This window comes from Oratosquilla oratoria, chromosome 44 (genome assembly GCF_046742065.1).
Source record: "Oratosquilla oratoria isolate Oo_2021 chromosome 44, ASM4674206v1, whole genome shotgun sequence".
Lineage (NCBI taxonomy): Eukaryota > Metazoa > Arthropoda > Malacostraca > Stomatopoda > Squillidae > Oratosquilla > Oratosquilla oratoria.
Window position 1 is genome coordinate 12,288,130 of NC_134820.1, and position 18,787 is coordinate 12,306,916.

The window sequence follows — 18,787 nt, forward strand, 5'->3', positions numbered from 1 at the left end:
ACCAAATATAAGATCATTCAGGTTTGTTCTTACATGCCGCGATACATCATAAGAATGATACAGTTGTTATCAATGCATAATACCCCCTAACATGCTTTTGCTTAATTAAAATATCTTTAATTTTCTATTATATTATCGTTCTCTTAGGGTAATTATATGATATTAGTTTCCAATGAAACGTTAATTTGCTCTCCTGGGTGAATGAAAATAGGTCAACATGATAAATTAATTTAAGAAGCTGATTGAAATTTATATTGTTGGAAAGTATATGGTAACTTTCAGTTGGAAGTGTGAGTGCAGTTATAAATAGATTTTAACCGAAAGTTTGGCGGGGCAAGATTTAAAGTAGTATAGTGGAAATCCGCGAGAGGCGCAGTTGTTAGTTTAGACTGGTTGATTATTTTGGTTGGTGGGTGCACAGTGAGAACATGCTTGTAAACATCAATATTTCCAATGCAGAGCTAAATGTGAAAAGTTAGTGTCACGATGTGAATAGTGATTTCAGATTAATGGGTGAAATGACTGTTTTCAGATGATTCATGCCGTGAAGTTATAAACGGTGCTCTAGATAATGCACTGCAGAATTAATTATTGTATCAAAACATTGTAACTTTTACAATTAAAATTATTTCTGCACCTTGCTGGATGTTGATACATTTAAGCACGGTAGTGAAAACAAATAAGTAATCGTCATTGCTGAAATTAAATTAATAGAAGCATTTGTATGGGAATGACACTGGTTAATCAGTTAAGGTGTCATGATTATAATCCAATGCTCTAGATCGTAGAGTATATTTTAACTAACTGTAAGAACAATCGTCCAGTCCATTGCCCCTAGAAGAAGGTGCAACAGAACTCCAAGGAAAATGGAGAATTGTTTTAGCAACAGTGAATAATAGTCACAGGATCGTGGGTAATGTGACAGGGGGGAGGGGTTTCTCAGATCTGAATTCATCTCCATACAAAGTGTCCTCATGTATCTCATCTTGAAATAGACTTAAGGTCTTGGATACTTCTGCTATATAAGTTCAGGTTGCATCTGAATGTGGCCAGATAAACTATGACTTCTCTAAGTTCTATGAATACAACCTAGATATGATCTTTCATGGGAGAAAATTCATCAGGGGTTATCCCTGTCACAACTATGAATTTGTGCATACATGTAAATTGTAATGAATTACAAAATAATGTTCAATATTAACCAAATCTAACAAATGTAGACAGTCTGTACCTATTATTTAGTGCAGTCCATCCCTGTGGAGCCAGTTCCCATGTAGGCTGTCTGGATATGGACCTTAGACTTGGTAAATTAAAAGTTGGAATTGCTGGAAAGAAGATAAAATTGGCAAGAGAACATAAATATGCAGTGTTGGGGGTATTGTGTGTTATTAATTGTGCAGGAGTATGTAGTGGAAAGTTTAGGGACTATATAATATAGGGTGCCCCTAAGGATAAGGACTTCACATCATTATTTCTCTGTTAGAGGAAATCTCTAAAGCTTAGAGAAAGGATGCTACTTTATTGTATTACAACTGTCCCACTGTTATGTTGTCCCACCCCGTCTTAATACTGTCTTGTGCCATTTCTGTGAGAATATATTTCTATTTTTGTCTCACTCGTGTGATAGGGGGGAAAAGAATACTCCCACCGAGTTCCCCACTTGGGTCATAAAGGTGGCTATAATGGGATGGAATGTGGGAGTATGCAACCTGCTTTCAGTAATCCTATGGATACATTCCTATGAGAAGTCAAGGGATAAGAGGATCTGGGAGTTTTCCAACCAGAATGCTAAGTTTTGGGTCTTTTAATGTGAGAGTAAAGGTGAAGAGATAGACATTATGTTTGTGAGAAGGAAGATGAATGTGTTGGCATTAAGTGAAACTTATTTGATTGGGAGAGATGATTTTGAGTTTGGGAGTGTAGTGGATAGGGTATGGGGAGTTAGGAGAGGAAGGGATGGGGTGGCTCTACTAGTAAGTGATGAGATAGGTAAGGATGTGGTGGAGTGGAAGGAGGTTTCTTCAAGGTTAATGTGAATGAAGATGGATCTGGGAAGATGTGGGTCTTTGTATATGGGCCTGGTAGTGAGAAGTGCGAGAGGAAAGGGAGACTTTTCGGACAGATTTACATGAGTGCATAGAGAGTTTTGGGAGGAATGTCAATGTAATGGTATTGGGAGATTTCAATGCTAGAATAGGGGCTGAACCAACAGATGGAGTTGTTAGGATGTGTGGAGTGTTAGGTAAAAATCATAGTGGAGAGTTAATGGTGGAGATGTGTTTAGAAAGACACTTGATGATAGCTAACACATTGTTTAGGAAGAAAGTCAATCAAGCATAAGTACACATGGGAGAGGGTGGTGAAGGCATCAATAGACTATGCAATGGTATCCAAAAGAAGAGTAGGAAGAGTTTTGGATGCCCATGTTCTTAGGTGAGAGAGAGGGGAATATCAGGTAATTTTTTGTTGGAACATAAGTTGCGAGTGGAAGATAGGCAGTCAAAGAGGAAAAGGGTGGAAGATAGAGAGGTGCTCAGAACAAGTTGTTTAAATGAGAAAGAAAAGGAGCAGTACAAGAGAAGCTGAGAGAAGTGTGGGAGGTGGTGAAGGATAGAGTAGAAGTAGGAATGGAAGAAGAATGGGGGTGTTTCAGAGAGGAAGTGACAAAGTTTGCAAAGATGGTATGTGGAACAAGGAGAATGGGAGGGAATTGAAAGAAGGGTAATGAGTGGTGAGATGAAGCAAAGAAAATAGTAAAAGAGAAGAAATGAGCATTCATGGACTGGTTGCAAAGTAGGCTGAGAGAAAAAATTGAGAAGTATAAAAAATGAAGAGAAGCAAAACAAAAGATAAATGAGACAAAAAGGAGAGCAGATGTGAAATGGGGGAGTATGACAGAAATTTTTGAAAGCAATAAAAAGATGTTTTAGAAGGAAATTAAGAGAGGAAGGGGAGGTGAGTCAAGTAGAGAAGAAAAGATAAAAGGCTCAGAGCTCATAGATGACAGATATTGAAAGAATAAGAAGTGGTTAGGGGAAGATGGTTGGAGTGTATTAGAGAGCTGTTGAGTGCGGAAGAAGATAGGGAGAGATTGGTGGTGCAGTGGTAGGTGATAAGAAAATTATGGTGGTGGGAGAGGAAAATGGAAGAGAAATAAGAAAAGATGAGGTGCAAGTAGTTTTGAAAATGATGAGACAGGTAAGGCACCTGGGTTAGATGGGTGTCATGCAGAGTGTCTGAAGAAGGGAGGTACAATAATAATGGATTGGCTAGTGAGGTTGTTTAATGTGTGTCTGAGGGAGGGTAGAGTGCCAGAGAACTGGAGGAGTGCCTGTATAGTTCTGCTTTACAAGGGAAAAGGGGACAAATGTGATTGTAGTAGTTTCAGAGGGATCAGTTTGTTGAGTGTAGTTGGGAAGACTTATGGGTGGGTTTTGATTAGAAGAGGAACAGAGGGAGTAATTGGTGAAAAACAGTGTGGGTTTAGGAAAGGTAGTGGTTGCATGGATCAGATTTTTGTGATAAGGCAGGTATGTGAGAAAGCTTAAGCAAAGGGTTAGGATGTTTTTTGGACCTTTATGGCTTTGGAAAAGGCTTATGACAGGGTAAATAGTAAGGCACTGTGGGAGGTTTTGTAGATATATGGGACTGGGGAAAACTGTTAAGGGCAGTCAAGAGTTTTTACGAGAGTAGTAGAGCCTGCTAGAATGGGAAATGGAGAGAGTGAGTTGTTTGAGGTAAAGATAGGACTGTGTCAGGGATGTGTCATGTCACCATGGCTGTTCAATGTGTACATGGATGGGGTGGTGCTGAAGGTAAAGGTGAGGGTAATGGGCAGGGGACGGGAGGTGGTTAGATAAAATGTAGAGAAGTAGGACATGAGCCAGTTGCTGTTTGCTGACAACACTGTGCTTGTGGCAGGGTAAAAGGAGAAATTGAGGGAGTTAGTAATGGAGCTTGGGAAGGTATGCAATTGGAGATAGTTGAAGATGAATATGGTTAAAAACAAGGTGGTGAGATGTACAGAGGGAGAGAATAGCAGTGAGTGGGAAGTAAATTTAAAAGGGGAGAGGCTGGAGGAAGTGGATAGCTTCAGATGTTTGGGGACACATGTGGCAGGAAAGGGAGGAATGGAGATAGAGGTAAATTATAGATTGAGAGAAGCAAGTAAATACCTTTGGGGATTAAAAAGGGTTATGAGAAATAGGCATCTGGGAATGGGTGCAAGGAGGAGATTGTATGGAAGGGTGATTGTGCCAATGGCTTTATATGGGGCAGAGGCACAGAGTTTAAGAGAGGCAGTGAGGGAAATTTTGAATGTGTTTGAGATGAAATGTCTGAGAAGTATGATAGAGGTTTCACAGAAGATCAGAAAAAAAAGAACAAGAATATAGCAGACTTATAGAAGCATAGCAGTGTTTGTTCAGATATGCACAGGAATCCTGGAGATCCAATATAAACAAAATTTCCTCCCCTACCCATTTGGTATATATAGGAAATGGATTGGGTGGGAGTGGTCTCTATGCCTTCTTCTTTTTGGCTACCTCCCGTGTAAGGAGAAAAAGCCTTTGGTATATGTGTGTATGTTTGTACCCATTTGGTGCTAAATATGCCAGAATAATTTCTTCTGCAATGAAAAAGTTAAAGAAGACATCTCCCTTTCCATCTATATACCAAAATGCTCCTTTCCCCTTGTAAGGGAAGTAGCTAGCCAAGGTGCACACCCATCCAACATCCATTGCTTCCCTTTTATCTTGGCTCCTTGTGGATGAAGGGCCATCCCTGCCCACTGCCTGGGTCAGAAGCAGTACAGCAAGACATAGCACCTACATACCAGGGACTGATAGCCTTGGATGGTTTACGCCCCAATGTTTTATTTACAAGGTGACCCTCCCTCTTTATCCTTTCATGTGTAAATAGAGAAGATGAGGATAAATCCCTTCAGGTCATATTAATTTGACATCCATTCATAACCATTCTCAACTCACACCTATGTCTTGCCCTCTGTCTTCCTCTTCACATCATTTATCAATCAGTCCACCCTCAAGTACACTCAATCTACCTCTGCCTTCCTCACTTGTTTGCTAGTCATTTTTTTTACTTGTTCTTTCCATGTCCAAACCATCCCAGTATTCTTTTATCAGCCATACCTTTTCAAGATATTTGGTCCATTGACCTTTCACAATCCTTTCACATAATTTCACTATTGTGCTGGTTAGAGATACTGGCCTATAATTTTGTGGTGTTTCCTTGTTTCCGCCTTTGTGAATTGGTACCACGTTTGCCCTTTTCCAATCAAGTGGCACAATGCCTTCTTTCAGTGAACATGTAATAAGATCTTATCTGCTGGTTGTTCCCTACATTCTTTAGATATCCATTTTGAGGTCCCATCAGGTCCTGAGGCATATGTCACATCGAACAATCTTAGGAAATTGAGTACTTCCCTCTCTTCTACATTTATATCTGCTAAACGTGGTTTTCTGCTCCCCTTGTTTTTCTCCAAGATCTTCCTACAGTATCCTGGTATCTTCCCTGGACCTAATGTAGCATCCTATTTTAGTGTCCTCTGTACTTTTACTAGTATCACATAATCCCACTGTCCAAATCATTTATATACATGATAAACAATAAGGGACTCAAAATCAAGCCCTAGGGAACTCAAGTAGTAACACTAACCCATTTGGATTTTAGACTGTTAGTGGTGACCTACTGTTTTATGTCACTAGTCTATGCTCTAACTCATTCAAACACTTCCTCCCATGCCATGGGCTTTGACTTTATTTAGTAGTCTCTGGTGGGGTACCCTTTTGAATGCTTTGCTAAAGTAAAGATAAATAAAATCATAACTATCATTGTTATCTGCCACCTTCTAGACATTGGTGTTAAAGGATGAAAGATTAGTTACACATGACCTACCCTTGGTGGACCCATGCTGTGAGTTACACATCATTTTATGCCTCTTGATGTGAGCTCTAATTCCATTAGGTATTATTGATTCCAATATTTTACCTATAAGCAACATCAAACTGATTGGCCTGTATTTGTGCATAGAAGATTTATCATCCCATTTGAAAACAGGCCATGTTTGCCTGCCCCCAGGAAATAGGCATAAATCCAGTGTTGACTTGCTAAATAAACATATATAAACATATCGCCAGTAAACCCTGCATGGCATGAAGTGAATGTGACAGCACAGAGAAGCCAATGGTGCAAAACAACAACATTAATCATAATGCATTCATTCAATCTAGATAAATATTGGGATGCTTTATTTAATATTCGCTGCTTCTAACCTTCAAATGCTAATTTCATCCAGCCTGATATGGTAACTCTTGAGAGGATAGAGGAGAGTTGAGCATCATAATAATTGGACAGAATTGTTGGCGTAGCAAGGGGAGAGGGGTGGACCACCCTGGATGGCACACCGAGGTCATGAATCTTGCACTTAGGATAGCACTGTATGGATATCCCTACAAAATATTAAAAACCTTGCATTTTTAAGGTGCAGGAAGGGTTGCCATGTAAATGAAATGGTCCTGCTATGGATATACTGTGCCCTGCTGCATTCCTTCTGACCTGGGCAGTGGGCAAGAGCTAGGGATGACCCTTTCTCCATGAGGAGCTAAGATGAGATGGAAGCAATAGGAATGGGTGGGAGTGGGTGCATTCCTTAGCTGGCCACTTCCTTTGTAAGGGGGAGGTGGCTCTTGGTAAAGAGATAGAAAAATATAAATGTAGAAGTGAGGGAAGTGTTCAGTCTTTTAGGATTATTGGATGTAAAAAGCTTCAGGACCTGATGGGATCTCAAACTGGATATAAGAATATAATGGGAAAATAGCAGTATTGTGTGTCCCTTAAAAGAAGGAATAGTGCTGCATAATTGAAAAAGGGGTAATGTGATGCTAATACACAAAGGTAGAGGTAAAGAGACACAAAGCTACAACCCAGTATCATTGACTACCACAATAAGGAAACTATGTGAAAAGATTGATAAGTCGGATATCTAGAAGAGATTAACAATTTGACAGTTTGGCCTTAGATATGGAATGTCATTTATGTCAAATCTTTAAGCTTTTATTTGAGATTGATTGATGCACTGCAAGAGAGAGGTGGGTGTGTACCTTGATCTAGAGAAGTCTTTTGTCTTGCATGGAAACTGGAGCAAATTGGAGGACTAAGAGGAAAATTCCTGGAATGGATGGAATATTTTGTGAAGGAAAAGATAATATGTCAGGATGGAGAGTAGTGATCAGCAGAGTTCCACAAGGTTCAGTGCTACCACCTGTCTTTGTAAATGACATGATGTAAGGTAAAATAAGCTATGCCAATGTGTTTTCAGATGATGCAAAAATCATAAGAAGAATAAAAAAAACAGGGACTGTTGGCTGCTGCATAGATCAAGACATTATATTTGCAATGAATTTGAATGCCAATAAAATGCAAAGTATTGGAAATAGACAATAGATCTAAAAGACCATCTTTGAACTATTCTTTGGGAAGAAAAATCATTACAAAAGGAAAAGAGAAGAAATTAAGAAATCAAGACATTATATTTGCAATGAATTTGAATGCCAATAAAATGCAAAGTATTGAAAATAAACAATAGATCTAAAAGACCACCTTTGAACTATTCTTTGGGAAGAAAAACCATTACAAAAGGAAAAGAGAGAAATATTTGGGAGTGTTAAGAAAAGACAAATTGTCACCTGACAGACATATCTGCAAGATTATGGGAGAGATGTATGGATTGCTGCAGAAAATTAAAATGGGTTTTCATTAAATAGATGTAGAAATGATTAAAAAAAAAGTTGTAGAAACCCTGCTCTGTCTAAGACAAGAATATGCATCAGTGATATGGTTAACACACAGAATAAAGGACGTAAGCAAGATCAAGAGAATACAAAGAGTAGCAACCAATCTTGATCCCAGCCTGACAGATAAACCATGCGAGGAGAGATTATAAGCAACCTGCCAGCATTGGAAGATCAAAGAGAAATAGGTGATATGATTACAGTATTCAGGTCACTAAAGGGGATAGATTACACTGACAGAAGTCATCTCTTGATCAGGGATGGTAGGGTTTTTAGAATTCATAATAACAAATTGAAAAGTCTAAACATCTAAAGGAGTTGAAGAAATACAGTTTTCTGTGCAGATGCATGAATAATTAGAAATAATAAATGAATTGAAATATTAAGATGATAAATATTAAGGAAATAGACCAAGTTGGACCATACATGAATTTGAGGCTAGGTATGATGTATTGGGGAATCTTGCTCCTTTTCAGTATATTACTATTAGGTGAGTACACATACTTCAAATAGCTTAAAAGGCAGTATATTCCAAGCTGGAACAAAATATTAAATTGAATCAAAATGTGATAATTTGAGAATGAGATATAGTCCAAGTTGGAACCATACTTGAATTTGAAGCTTGGTATAATAATTGGAAAGTAAGATACAGTACCCCACAAGTGTAGCTACTTTCATGTGTGCTATTTGGTAAAACAAAAAGAAAAGAAAAAATCACCAGCAGCATACTCCTCAAACATGTACAATAATCTTCCATCTACACCATACAACAAATCCATTCAAAAAAGCACATTCACACTTTGATTAGGTATTTCAAGACCACACAATACCCTTCTTCAACCAACTTTTCCAGACATCACCTACACAGAAAAACCCCTCCCAAGAGAAGCAAGAACCACACTTGCATGACTACATTCAAGTTACTATCCAGGATTAAGATTGTACCAATATAGAATAATTGTGGCCACAAAAACAAACTGCCTCAGATGCCACTATCACATAGAAGACACAGAACAACTGATCCTACACTTTCCCATGCTAGCCATACCTAGACAACAACACAATATTTTTTAATTGAGTGATTTATGGGCCAATACACTGGCTATTGCTGGTTATCTGGGATCTGTGGTTTTCTTACAATAGGGGTGGACAACCCTTGGCATGCATGGAAACTAGCATGCTAACGACTTTTCTGGCTCACAAAACTCAGAGCTCACTTTAAGAAAATAACTAATAAATCTCCAACTTTTTTTGTATGACAATTGCATATTGTGCTGGGTGGTGGATTGGGGACCTAGGAGATGAAAGGAAGGGGCCTATTAGTATTTACATCATTTGCTAGGTGGGTGGATGTGATGTGACTCATTTACTTTTTTTTTTTAGTATTATTATTATTATTAATTTCACAGAGAACTTATCAGTAAGCAAAATCAAAATTCAGTCATGAAAGTTCAGATTTTGATGTAAGGAAAATAGATATTAAACATGATGGTTTTGTGAAATGTATTATTGTTACCAGGTATTTAGGATTATGAAGTGTACATGTGACTAGATGATATGCATACCTTTTTCTTTGACAGGCATTGTGTACTTGTATGTAGGCCTACTATAATTTTACTCCATTTTAGTATTTGCCCATATCCATAAGTCTCTCTCCAACTTGGCATTCAGTTGTAATTTACTTTTTTCCTTTCTCTGATGTAAATCATCGTTCTTCATGATGAACTTTATTAACTCTCATAATAGGAGTAGCTATATGGATGAAACAAGTAGTGCATGCATAGCTCTCAAGGTTACTAAATATAAACCTGATATAAATCACCTGTCACCAGTGATGCAACAGCAAAAAAATCACAAAGATGGTAAATAAATAGAAGGTCCACTTTTACAATATTCTCTTATTTTCTGCTTCTGTGTAATATTTTTATTATTTCAATAGGTCCTCCCAATAATTAAAAAGACATAAAATAATTAAAATTTCATGAAATATTTGGTTGGAATGTGAGAAAATTTTGTATCAAAGATTTGGCTCAGTGCATTGATTGATTTCTCCAACTATACTTTTCATGGTGTGATATAATGGTTATGTTTGTGTGATATAATGAGATGGATGGATAGGGTTAAGGACTTATCATTTTAATGTGGTGGTCTCTGGGGGGGAGGATTTTGGTTTTTGCATGATGTTCTTTTGGGATGATTTTGATGCCTCTTTTATTCTTGATAAATGGTTGAAGATAGCTATGGGTGCTTTTATTGCTCCTGTGCCCAGGTTAGGTGGTACTTTGTTGTATTGTCTGGGTTTTTTTCATCCAAGTTCTTCACTTTCTTGATTACTTTTTTATGTCTTCTAGAAAAGAATGAGAATTTCTGTTGCTAGCATCATATTGAATAACTTATTCTCCTTTTTTTGTGGGAGTGGTACTTGTTTTGAATAAGTACTTTTTAGTGATATTGCATTTTTTTTTAACATTTTACGAAGTTTAATCTTTTTTTCTTTTATGTACTTCTCCAACAAACATAGGTATAGAAGATTAATGCCCTCAAAATTTTGTAATTTTTTTTACAAGAAACATTTGGAAGAACCTTTGGTTTTTACTGTAACAAATGGATAGAGTCCCATTACTGATAATTATACATTTCAGTGTGAACCATGTGATTATAATGTGCAGTGAAGAAAAACAGTGAACAGCCATGAGGGAAGGCAAGGATGCATACTTCATCAGTAAGAGGTGTAAAAGGTGACCTTGTGTTGAAAGGATAGTAATCGCAAAAAGTGGAGATTTGTGACAACACCATGTTCAATTCACTTAGGTGTAGTCATATCTCAGTCCTTGTTATAGATATAGTTTCTTGAAAACTTGAAGCAATTGTTAAGAAATTGAAATATGCCATGAAAAAAACAGATGACACAAGCAAGAAAGGACATACTAAGTTGCAGGAAGAACCAATAGCATCAAGATGCATAGCCAACACTTACAAATTGAGAATGTGGTGTACATCTATGTGGCCAAACAGGGCCACCATAGTATGGGTGATGGTGAATTATACTTCAACGTGAATGATGTAATTCACGTTAGTTCAGACGTCATACGAAATGCCAGCATCAATCCTAGGATACCAGAAGGATGGATGTATGGTGTCAATTTAAGAACTAGACAAGAAGGATATTTTCCAGGTATGTGAATATATACTAACATGTATAGAATTAATAGGGAAAACAGAGTGTAGTTTTTACTTAACCTATTAACAGTCAGTGTCTTGCAAATCTTTGTACAGTAAACCCTTGATATAACAGATGATATGGGGACAAGTCTGTCGTTATATCCAATGGAAATACCAGACAGATCTGTTATATCCTGAAGTTTGTCTGGTATTAGAAATTAGTAGGATTAGAAATTAGAGTAAACCCTCAATATAACAGACGATATGGAGATGGGTCTGTTGTTATATCATCCATTATAACCAAGGTTCCCTCGCCATAATGGATGAAAATTCCGTTATAGTGAGGCTTTGTCCAGTCAGATTTTTTTGTCCGTTATATCCAATATCCAGTATATTGAAATACGTTATATTGAAGGTTTACTGTATTTTTTTTTTTCTTCTTCTTTTTTTCAGCTGTAAAAATTGTAAAGTTAATTTATTTAAAAAAAATTGTGTATTTATTTATTTATTCATGGTGTGCTGTCTGGGGTATTGGCTGGATGTCATTGTAAGGCTAGAATCTGCTCAGTAGCATGCAGCTGATAATATAGGGTGCCCCTACAGAGCAGAGCCACACATCATTTTGTTTGTGTTGGAGGAAATCTCTATTCATAAAGAAATAATACTACTTTACTGCGACTGTCCCTCTGTTATGCTGTTCCTCCACTCTTGATACTGTCCTATACCACTTCTCTGAATATACACTTCCTTTTTTGCCAAACCCTCTGGAAGGGAAGAAAGAATACTGCCACTGAGTGTTCCCTCTTGATTACTGAAAGGTGACAAAAATGGGATGGGGATAGGACTAGGCATCATACTCTCTTTAGCCCCAAAGGGGATATTCCTTATATATATATATTGGCTGTATGTTATTGTGGCAAAGTAGCATGCAGTTAATACTTTAGGGTCTATATGGGGTGCCCCTATGGACCAGAGCCACACATCATTTTGTCTGTGATAGAGGAAAACTCTGTACATAGAAAAATGATGACACTTCTTATACTACGACTGTCCCTCTGTTATGCTGTCCCCCAACCTCTTGTTACTGTCCTGTACCATTTCTCTGAATATTCATTTCCTTTTTTCGCCTACCCTGTGGTGGGGGAAAAGAATACTGCCACCAAGTATTTCCACTTGAGTCATAAAAGGCGACAAAAAAGGGATGGGGGATGGGATTAGGAGTCCTACTACCTGTAGCCCCAAAAGGGGACATTCCTAAAAAAGAAAGAAAAGGCATAAGAGGGTCTGGGAGCTTTCCAACCAGTACCCTAAGGTTTGGGTCTTTTGATGTGCGTGGATGTGGTACAGATGAGAGTAAAAGGGAAGAGATAGGCAGTATGTTTGTGAGAAGAAAGATGGATGTACTGGCTTTGAGTGAAACTAAAATGAAAGGAAAGGGCAACTGTGAGTTTGGGAGTGTAGCTGGGAGGTACTCAGGAGTGAAGAGGGGACGAGGGAGAGAAGGGGTGGCTATACTAGTAAGTGAAAAGATAAGTAAGCGGGTAGTGGAGTGGAAGGAGGTGTCATCAAGGTTGATGTGGATGAAGGTGAAGCTGGGAAAGGAGATGTGGGTTTTTGTAAGTGTGTATGGGCCTGGTAGTGAGAAGAACGTAGAGGAAAGGGAGGCATTCTGGGTAGATATAAATGAGTGCATAGAGGGATTAGGGAGAAATGTCAATGTAGTTGTATTGGGAGACCTAAATGCTAGGGTAGGAAATGAACCAATTGACGGAGTGATTGGAAAGTATGGAGTTCGAGGCAAAAATCGTAGTGGAGAGTTGATGGTGGAGATGTGTCTTGAAAGAGAGTTGATGATAGTAAATACAGTGTTTAAGAAGAAAGTCAAGCATAAATACACATGGGAGAGGGTGGTGGATGGAAGGGTGGCAGATAGAGCGTTAATGGACTATATAGTGGTGACTAGGAGTATGGTAGGAAGAGTTAAGGATGTACATGTTCTAAGGGGAGAGAGTGGGGGAATATCAGATCATTTCCTGGTGGAAGGTAAATTGAGAGTGGAGAATAGGTGGAGAAAGAGGAAAAGGGCAGAAGGTAGGGAGGTACTTAGAGTAAACTGCTTAAATGAAGGAAAAAAGGAGAATGAGTATAAGAAGTTGAGAGAGGAGTGGGAGAGAGTAAAGGATAGAGTAGAACTAGGAGTGGAGGAGGAATGGAGATGGTTCAAGGAGGGAGTCATAAGGTGTGCAAAGATGGTGTGTGGAACAAGGAGGGCGGGAGGAAATAGAAAGAAGGGTAGTGAGTGGTGGGATGAGGAAGCAAAGAAGGGTGTAGAAGAGAAGAAGAAGGCATTCATAGATTGGCTACAAATTAGGATGAGGGAATTGTATGAGAGGTACAAAGTAAAGAGAAAGGAAGTTAAGCATAAGATAAAGGAAGCAAAGAGGAGAGCAGATGTGAAATGGGGAAAGAGTATGACAGAAAATTTTGAAAGTAATAAAAAGATGTTTTGGAAGGAAGTTAAAAGAGGAAGAGGAGGCAAATCAAGTAGAGAAGAAAAGGTGAAACATGTAGATGGAGAGATGATAATGGAAGAGAAGGCAGTGAGAGGAAGGTGGGCAGAGTATTTTAGGGAGTTGCTAAATGTGAAGGAGGATAGGGAGGGAAAGGTAGTTGCAGTGGGAAGCGCTAAGAAAATGAGAGTGATGAGTGAGGAAAATGGAGGAGAAATAGGGAAGGATGAAGTGAAAGCAGCTGTTAAGATGATGAGAGCAGGTAAGGAACCTGGGTTGGATGGATGCCATGCAGAATGTCTGAAGAAAGGAGGTACAGTTATGGTGGACTGGCTGGTGAGGTTGTTTAATGTTTGTTTAAGAGACGGTAGAGTGTCAGAAGACTGGAGGAGTGCCTGTATAGTTCTGCTTTACAAAGGAAAGGGGGACAAGTGTGAATGTAGTAGTTACAGAGGGATCAGTTTGTTGAGTGTAGTTGGGAAGGCTTATGGGAGGATCTTGATTGAGAGGATTAGGAGATGAACAGAGAGAGTAATTGGTGAGGAACAGTGTGGTTTTAGGACAGGTATGGGATGTATATATCAGATTTTTGTGGTAAGGCAGACATGTGAGAAAGCTATAGGAAAAGTTAAGGATGTTTTTTGGGCTTTTATGGATCTGGAAAAGGCTTACAACAGGGTAGACAAGAAGGCACTGTGGGAGGTACTGCAGATATTTGGGATAGGAAGAAAGCTGTTAAGAGCAGTCGAGTTTTTATTATAGTAGTAGAGCTTGCGTTAGGATTAGAAATGGAGAGAGTGAATGGTTTGAGGTAAAGGTGGGACTTCGTCAGGGGTGTGTTATGTCACCCTGGCTGTTCAATCTTTACATGGATGGGGTGGTGCGAGAGGTGAATGCAAGGGTAGTGGATCAGGGGTTGGAGATGATTAAAGAAAATGGAGAAAAGTGGGAGGTGAGCCAGTTGTTGTTTGCCGATGACACTGCGCTTGTAGCAGGATCAGAGGAGGGATTGAGGAAGTTAGTGACAGAGTTTGAGAAGGTGTGTGAAAGAAGGAAGCTGAAGATAAATGTGGGCAAAAGTAAGGTGATGAGATGTACAAGGGGAGAGAGTGGCAGCAGGCTGGAAGTGAATATTAACCCCTTCCATACGGTGCCGCATACATAGGCGGCATGAGGAGCAAGTGGATACGCAAGGCTGCCATATCGGCGTCTTGATTATATTTATTATAGTTGCCCTTGCGTAATGACATACTCTCTGAACTGTCTTCATCACATTTTCTATGGTTATCAAAATTCACGGGTGAAAGAGAGAACGATCGATATAAGCGGTGACTATATTTTATGATGCGAGTATTATTACGACACATTGTATGTCTGACAGCTAATGCTGCCCGCGAGATTTTGGCCCGTATTGAAGAGGTTAAGGGTGAAAGGCTGGAGGAAGTGGATAGTTTTAGATACTTGGGTGCGAATGTGGCAGGAAAGGGAAAAGTGAGGGTGGAGGTAGAATGTAGATTGAGAGAAGCGAGTAAATGCCTTGGTGGATTAAAAAGTGTAATGAGAAATAGACATCTGGGAATGGATGCTAAGAGGAGGTTATATGAAGGAGTGATTGTGCCAACAGCAATGTACGGGGCAGAAACATGGAATATGAGAGAGGAAGAGAGAAGGAGTTTGAATGTGTTTGAGATGAAATGTCTGAGAAGTATGATAGGGGTTACTAGGCTAGATAGAGTGAGAAATGAGGAGGTGGAAAAGGAGTTGAGAGATAGGGTTAATGAAAGAGTATTGGGATGGTTTGGACACATGGAAAGAATGAGTGAAGAAAGATTAGTAAAAGAAGTGTGGAAGGAGTGAATGTGAGGGGGCGTCCTAGGATGAGATGGATGGATGGGGTGAAAGGGGCTTTACAAAAGAGGAATGTCTGTAGAGGAAGGACGGGAGAGGACAGAACATGGGGTGAATCGAGAAGGGTTGTGTACAGATGAGGCTGTGATGCATGAGGGGGAGTGGGGAGGAAGTATGTATGAGAAAATTTTTTGATGCAGCCTGAAGGGATTTCTCCCCGTCTTCTCCTTTTTTGCATGAGGGGACAGAGAGGGGGGGTCGCCGAATTTATGAAGCGGCCTTGCTGTGGATGTGCTGTGTCTTGCAACACTGCTTCTGACCCAGGGCAGTGGACAGGATGCAGGGATGACCCATCATCCAGGAGGTGCCAAGATAGGAGGGAGGGAGGAGGGTGGAAAGGAGTGGAATACAGTATATGGGAAATGAAATGGGTGGGAGTGATTTCTATGCCTCTTTCTTTTTGGCTACCCCCCCCCATGTAAGGGGGGAAAATCCTTTGGTATATGTATGTATATATATATATATATATATATATACATATCGCTTGTTTGCTAAAACGTCGTCATAACTCAAAAAACTGAATTTTTGAGTTATCTATACATATTTATCTTCAAACACGGATTTTTTTTGGTAACAGTGTCATATCTGTAGCTCAAAAATTTACCGCTAGGGAGTGCTAAATGTCCCAACGACATAACCTTACATGTTCCAACTTGTTCCAACTTCTATAAACTTTAGAGGCGTATTTGATGCTCCAAAAAATGTTCCACCTATGGTGTTTGAGGGCTTTTTATAATATTGAGAGCGTTTTGAAACTTTAAAATGCCTCTCCTGAAAAATTCGATATTTTGAGTTATGACGACGTTTTCGCAAACAAGCGATATATATATATATATATATATATATATATATATATATATATATATATATATATATATATATATATATATATAAAACTAAGGGGGTCTGGGAGTTTTCCAACCAGAACCCTAAGGTTTTGGCCTTTTAATGTGTGTGTGTGTGTGGTACAGATAAGAGTAAAAAGGAAGAGATAGGCAGTAAGTTTGTGAGAAGAAAGATGGATGTGTTAGCATTGAGTGAAACTAATTTGAAAGGAAGAGGTGATTTTGAGTTTGGGAGTGTAGTTGGGAGGGTGTCAAAAGTGAAGGTGGAATGGAATGAGGTTTCTTCAAGGTCACTGTGGATGAAGGTGAAACTGGGAAGGGAGGTGTGGATCTTTGTAAGTGCATATGGGCCAGGTACTGAGAAGAGTATAGAAATGGAGGCATTTTGGATAGATTTAATGAGTGCATAGAGGGTTTAGGGGAGAAATTTCACTGTAGTAGTATTGGGGGATCTCAGTGTTAGGGTAGGAGATGAACCAATAGATGGAGTGGCTGGGAAGTGTGGAGTGGAAGGAAAAAGTTGTAGTGGAGAGTTGACAGTGGAGATGTGTCTAGAGAGTTGATGATAGCAAACACAGTGTTTAGGAAGAGGGTGGTGGATGGAAGGGTGGTAGATAGGGCTTTACTGGACTATATAGTGGTAACCAGGAGAAGAGTAGGAAGAGTTTTGGATGTACATGTTCTAAGAGGAGAGGATGGTGGAATATCAGATGATTTTTTGTGGAAGGTAAGTTGAGAGTGTAGGATAGATGGAGAAAGAGGAAAAGGACAGAAGGTAGGGAGGTGCTTAAAGTAAATGGCTTAAATGAGAAAGGAAAGGAGAAGCTGAGAGAAGAGTGGGAGGGAGTGAAGAATAGAGTAGAACTAGTGGTGGAAGAGGAATGGGGATGTTTCAAGGTGTGCAAAGATGGTGTGTGGAACAAGGAGGATGGGAGGAAATAGAAGGAAGGGTAGTGGAATGATGAAGCAAAGAAGGTTGTAGAAGAGAAGAAACAAGCATTCACAGATTAGTTGCAAAACAGGACAAGAGAATCATATGAGGGGTACAAAGAAAGCAGAAGAAAAAGCATATGATAAACGAGGCAAAAGGGAGAGAAGTTGTGAAATGGGGTAAGAGTACGACAGAAAATTTTGAAAATAATAAAAAGATGTTTTGGAAGGAAATTAAGAGAGGAAGGGGAGGTGAATCAAGTTGAGAAGAAAAGGTAAAAGGTGCAGATGGAGAGATGATAATGGAAGAGATGGCAGGAAGAGGAAGATGGGCAGAGTATTTTAGGGAGTTGCTAAATGTGAAGGAGGATAGGGAGGGAAAGGTAGTTGCAGTGGGAAGTGCAAAGAAAATAACAATGATGAATGAGGAAAATGGAGGAGAAATAAGAAAAGATGAGGTGAAAGCAGTTATTAAAATGATGAGAGTAGGTAAGGCACCTGGGTTAGATTGGTGTCATGCGGGAATGTTTTAAAAGGGAGGTACAGTAATGGTGGACTGGCTGGTGAGTTTGTTTAATGTATGTTTAAAAGAAGGTAGAGTGCTTGAGGACTGGAGGAGTGCCTATATAGTTCTTCTTTTACAAAGGAAAAGGGGACAAGTGTGAGTGTAGAAATTTCAGAGGGATCAGTTTGTTGAGTAGTTGGGAAGGCTTATGGGAGGGTTTTGATTGAGAGGAATAGAGGGAGTAATTAGTTAGGAACAGTGTGGGCTTAGGACAGGTAGGGGTTGCATGGATTAGATTTTTGTGGTTAGGCAGATATGTGAGAATGCTTTGGGTAAAGGTAAGGATGTATTTTGGGCCTTTATGGATTTGGAAAAGGCCTATGACAGGATAGACAAGAAGGTATTAAGGGAGGTATTACAGATATTCGGGATAGGAGGAAAACTGTTAAGAGCAGTGAAGAGTTTTTATGAGAGTAGTAGATACTATGTTAAAATTAGAAGTGGAGGGAGCAAGCGGTTTGAGGTAAAGATGGGACTTTACCAGGGATGTGTCATGTTGCTATGGCTGTTCAATTTATATATGAATAGAGTGGTGTGAGAGGTAAATGCAAGGGTAATGGGCCAAAGATTGGAGGTGGTTAAAGAAAATAGAGAAAAGTGGGAGATAAGCCAGTTGTTCTTTGCTGATAACACTGTGCTTGTAGCAGGATCAGAGGAGAGATTAAGGAAGTTAGTGATGGAGTTTGAGAAGGTGTGTGAAAAAAGGAAGTTGAAGTGTGGGTAAAAATGGAAAGGGTGGTAGCAAATTGGAAGCTAGTATTATGGGAGAGAGACTGGAGGAAGTGAATAGCTTTAGATATTTGGGGGTGAATGTGGCAGGAAAGGGAAGAGTGGAGGTGGAGGTAGAACATAGTTTGATAGAAGCATGTAAATGCCTTGGGGGATTAAAAAGTGTAATGAGAAATAGATATTTGGGAATGGATGCTAAGAGGAGATTGTATGAAAGGGTGATTGTGCCGACAGCACTGTATGGGGCAGAAACATGAACATAAGAGAGGAGTTTAAATGTGTTTGAGATGAAATACCTGAGAAGTATGGTAGGGATTACTAGGCTTG

General features: G+C 39.3%; 1 protein-coding gene across 2 annotated transcripts in view; it reads left to right on the forward strand.

Moving 5' to 3' along the window:
• Positions 1-353: 353 nt before the first annotated feature.
• Pi3K21B (phosphatidylinositol 3-kinase regulatory subunit alpha) overlaps positions 354-18,787 on the forward strand; it is a 686,395-nt gene continuing 667,961 nt past the window's right edge. The window contains exons 1-2 of one of the 2 annotated variants that reach the window (XM_076180200.1): positions 354-474; positions 10,333-10,986. In XM_076180200.1, the coding sequence (XP_076036315.1) occupies positions 10,770-10,986 (217 nt within the window). In that variant the 5' untranslated portion in view covers positions 354-474; positions 10,333-10,769. The remainder of the gene's footprint in view (positions 475-10,332; positions 10,987-18,787) is intronic. The other variant, XM_076180202.1, reaches the window with a different exon arrangement.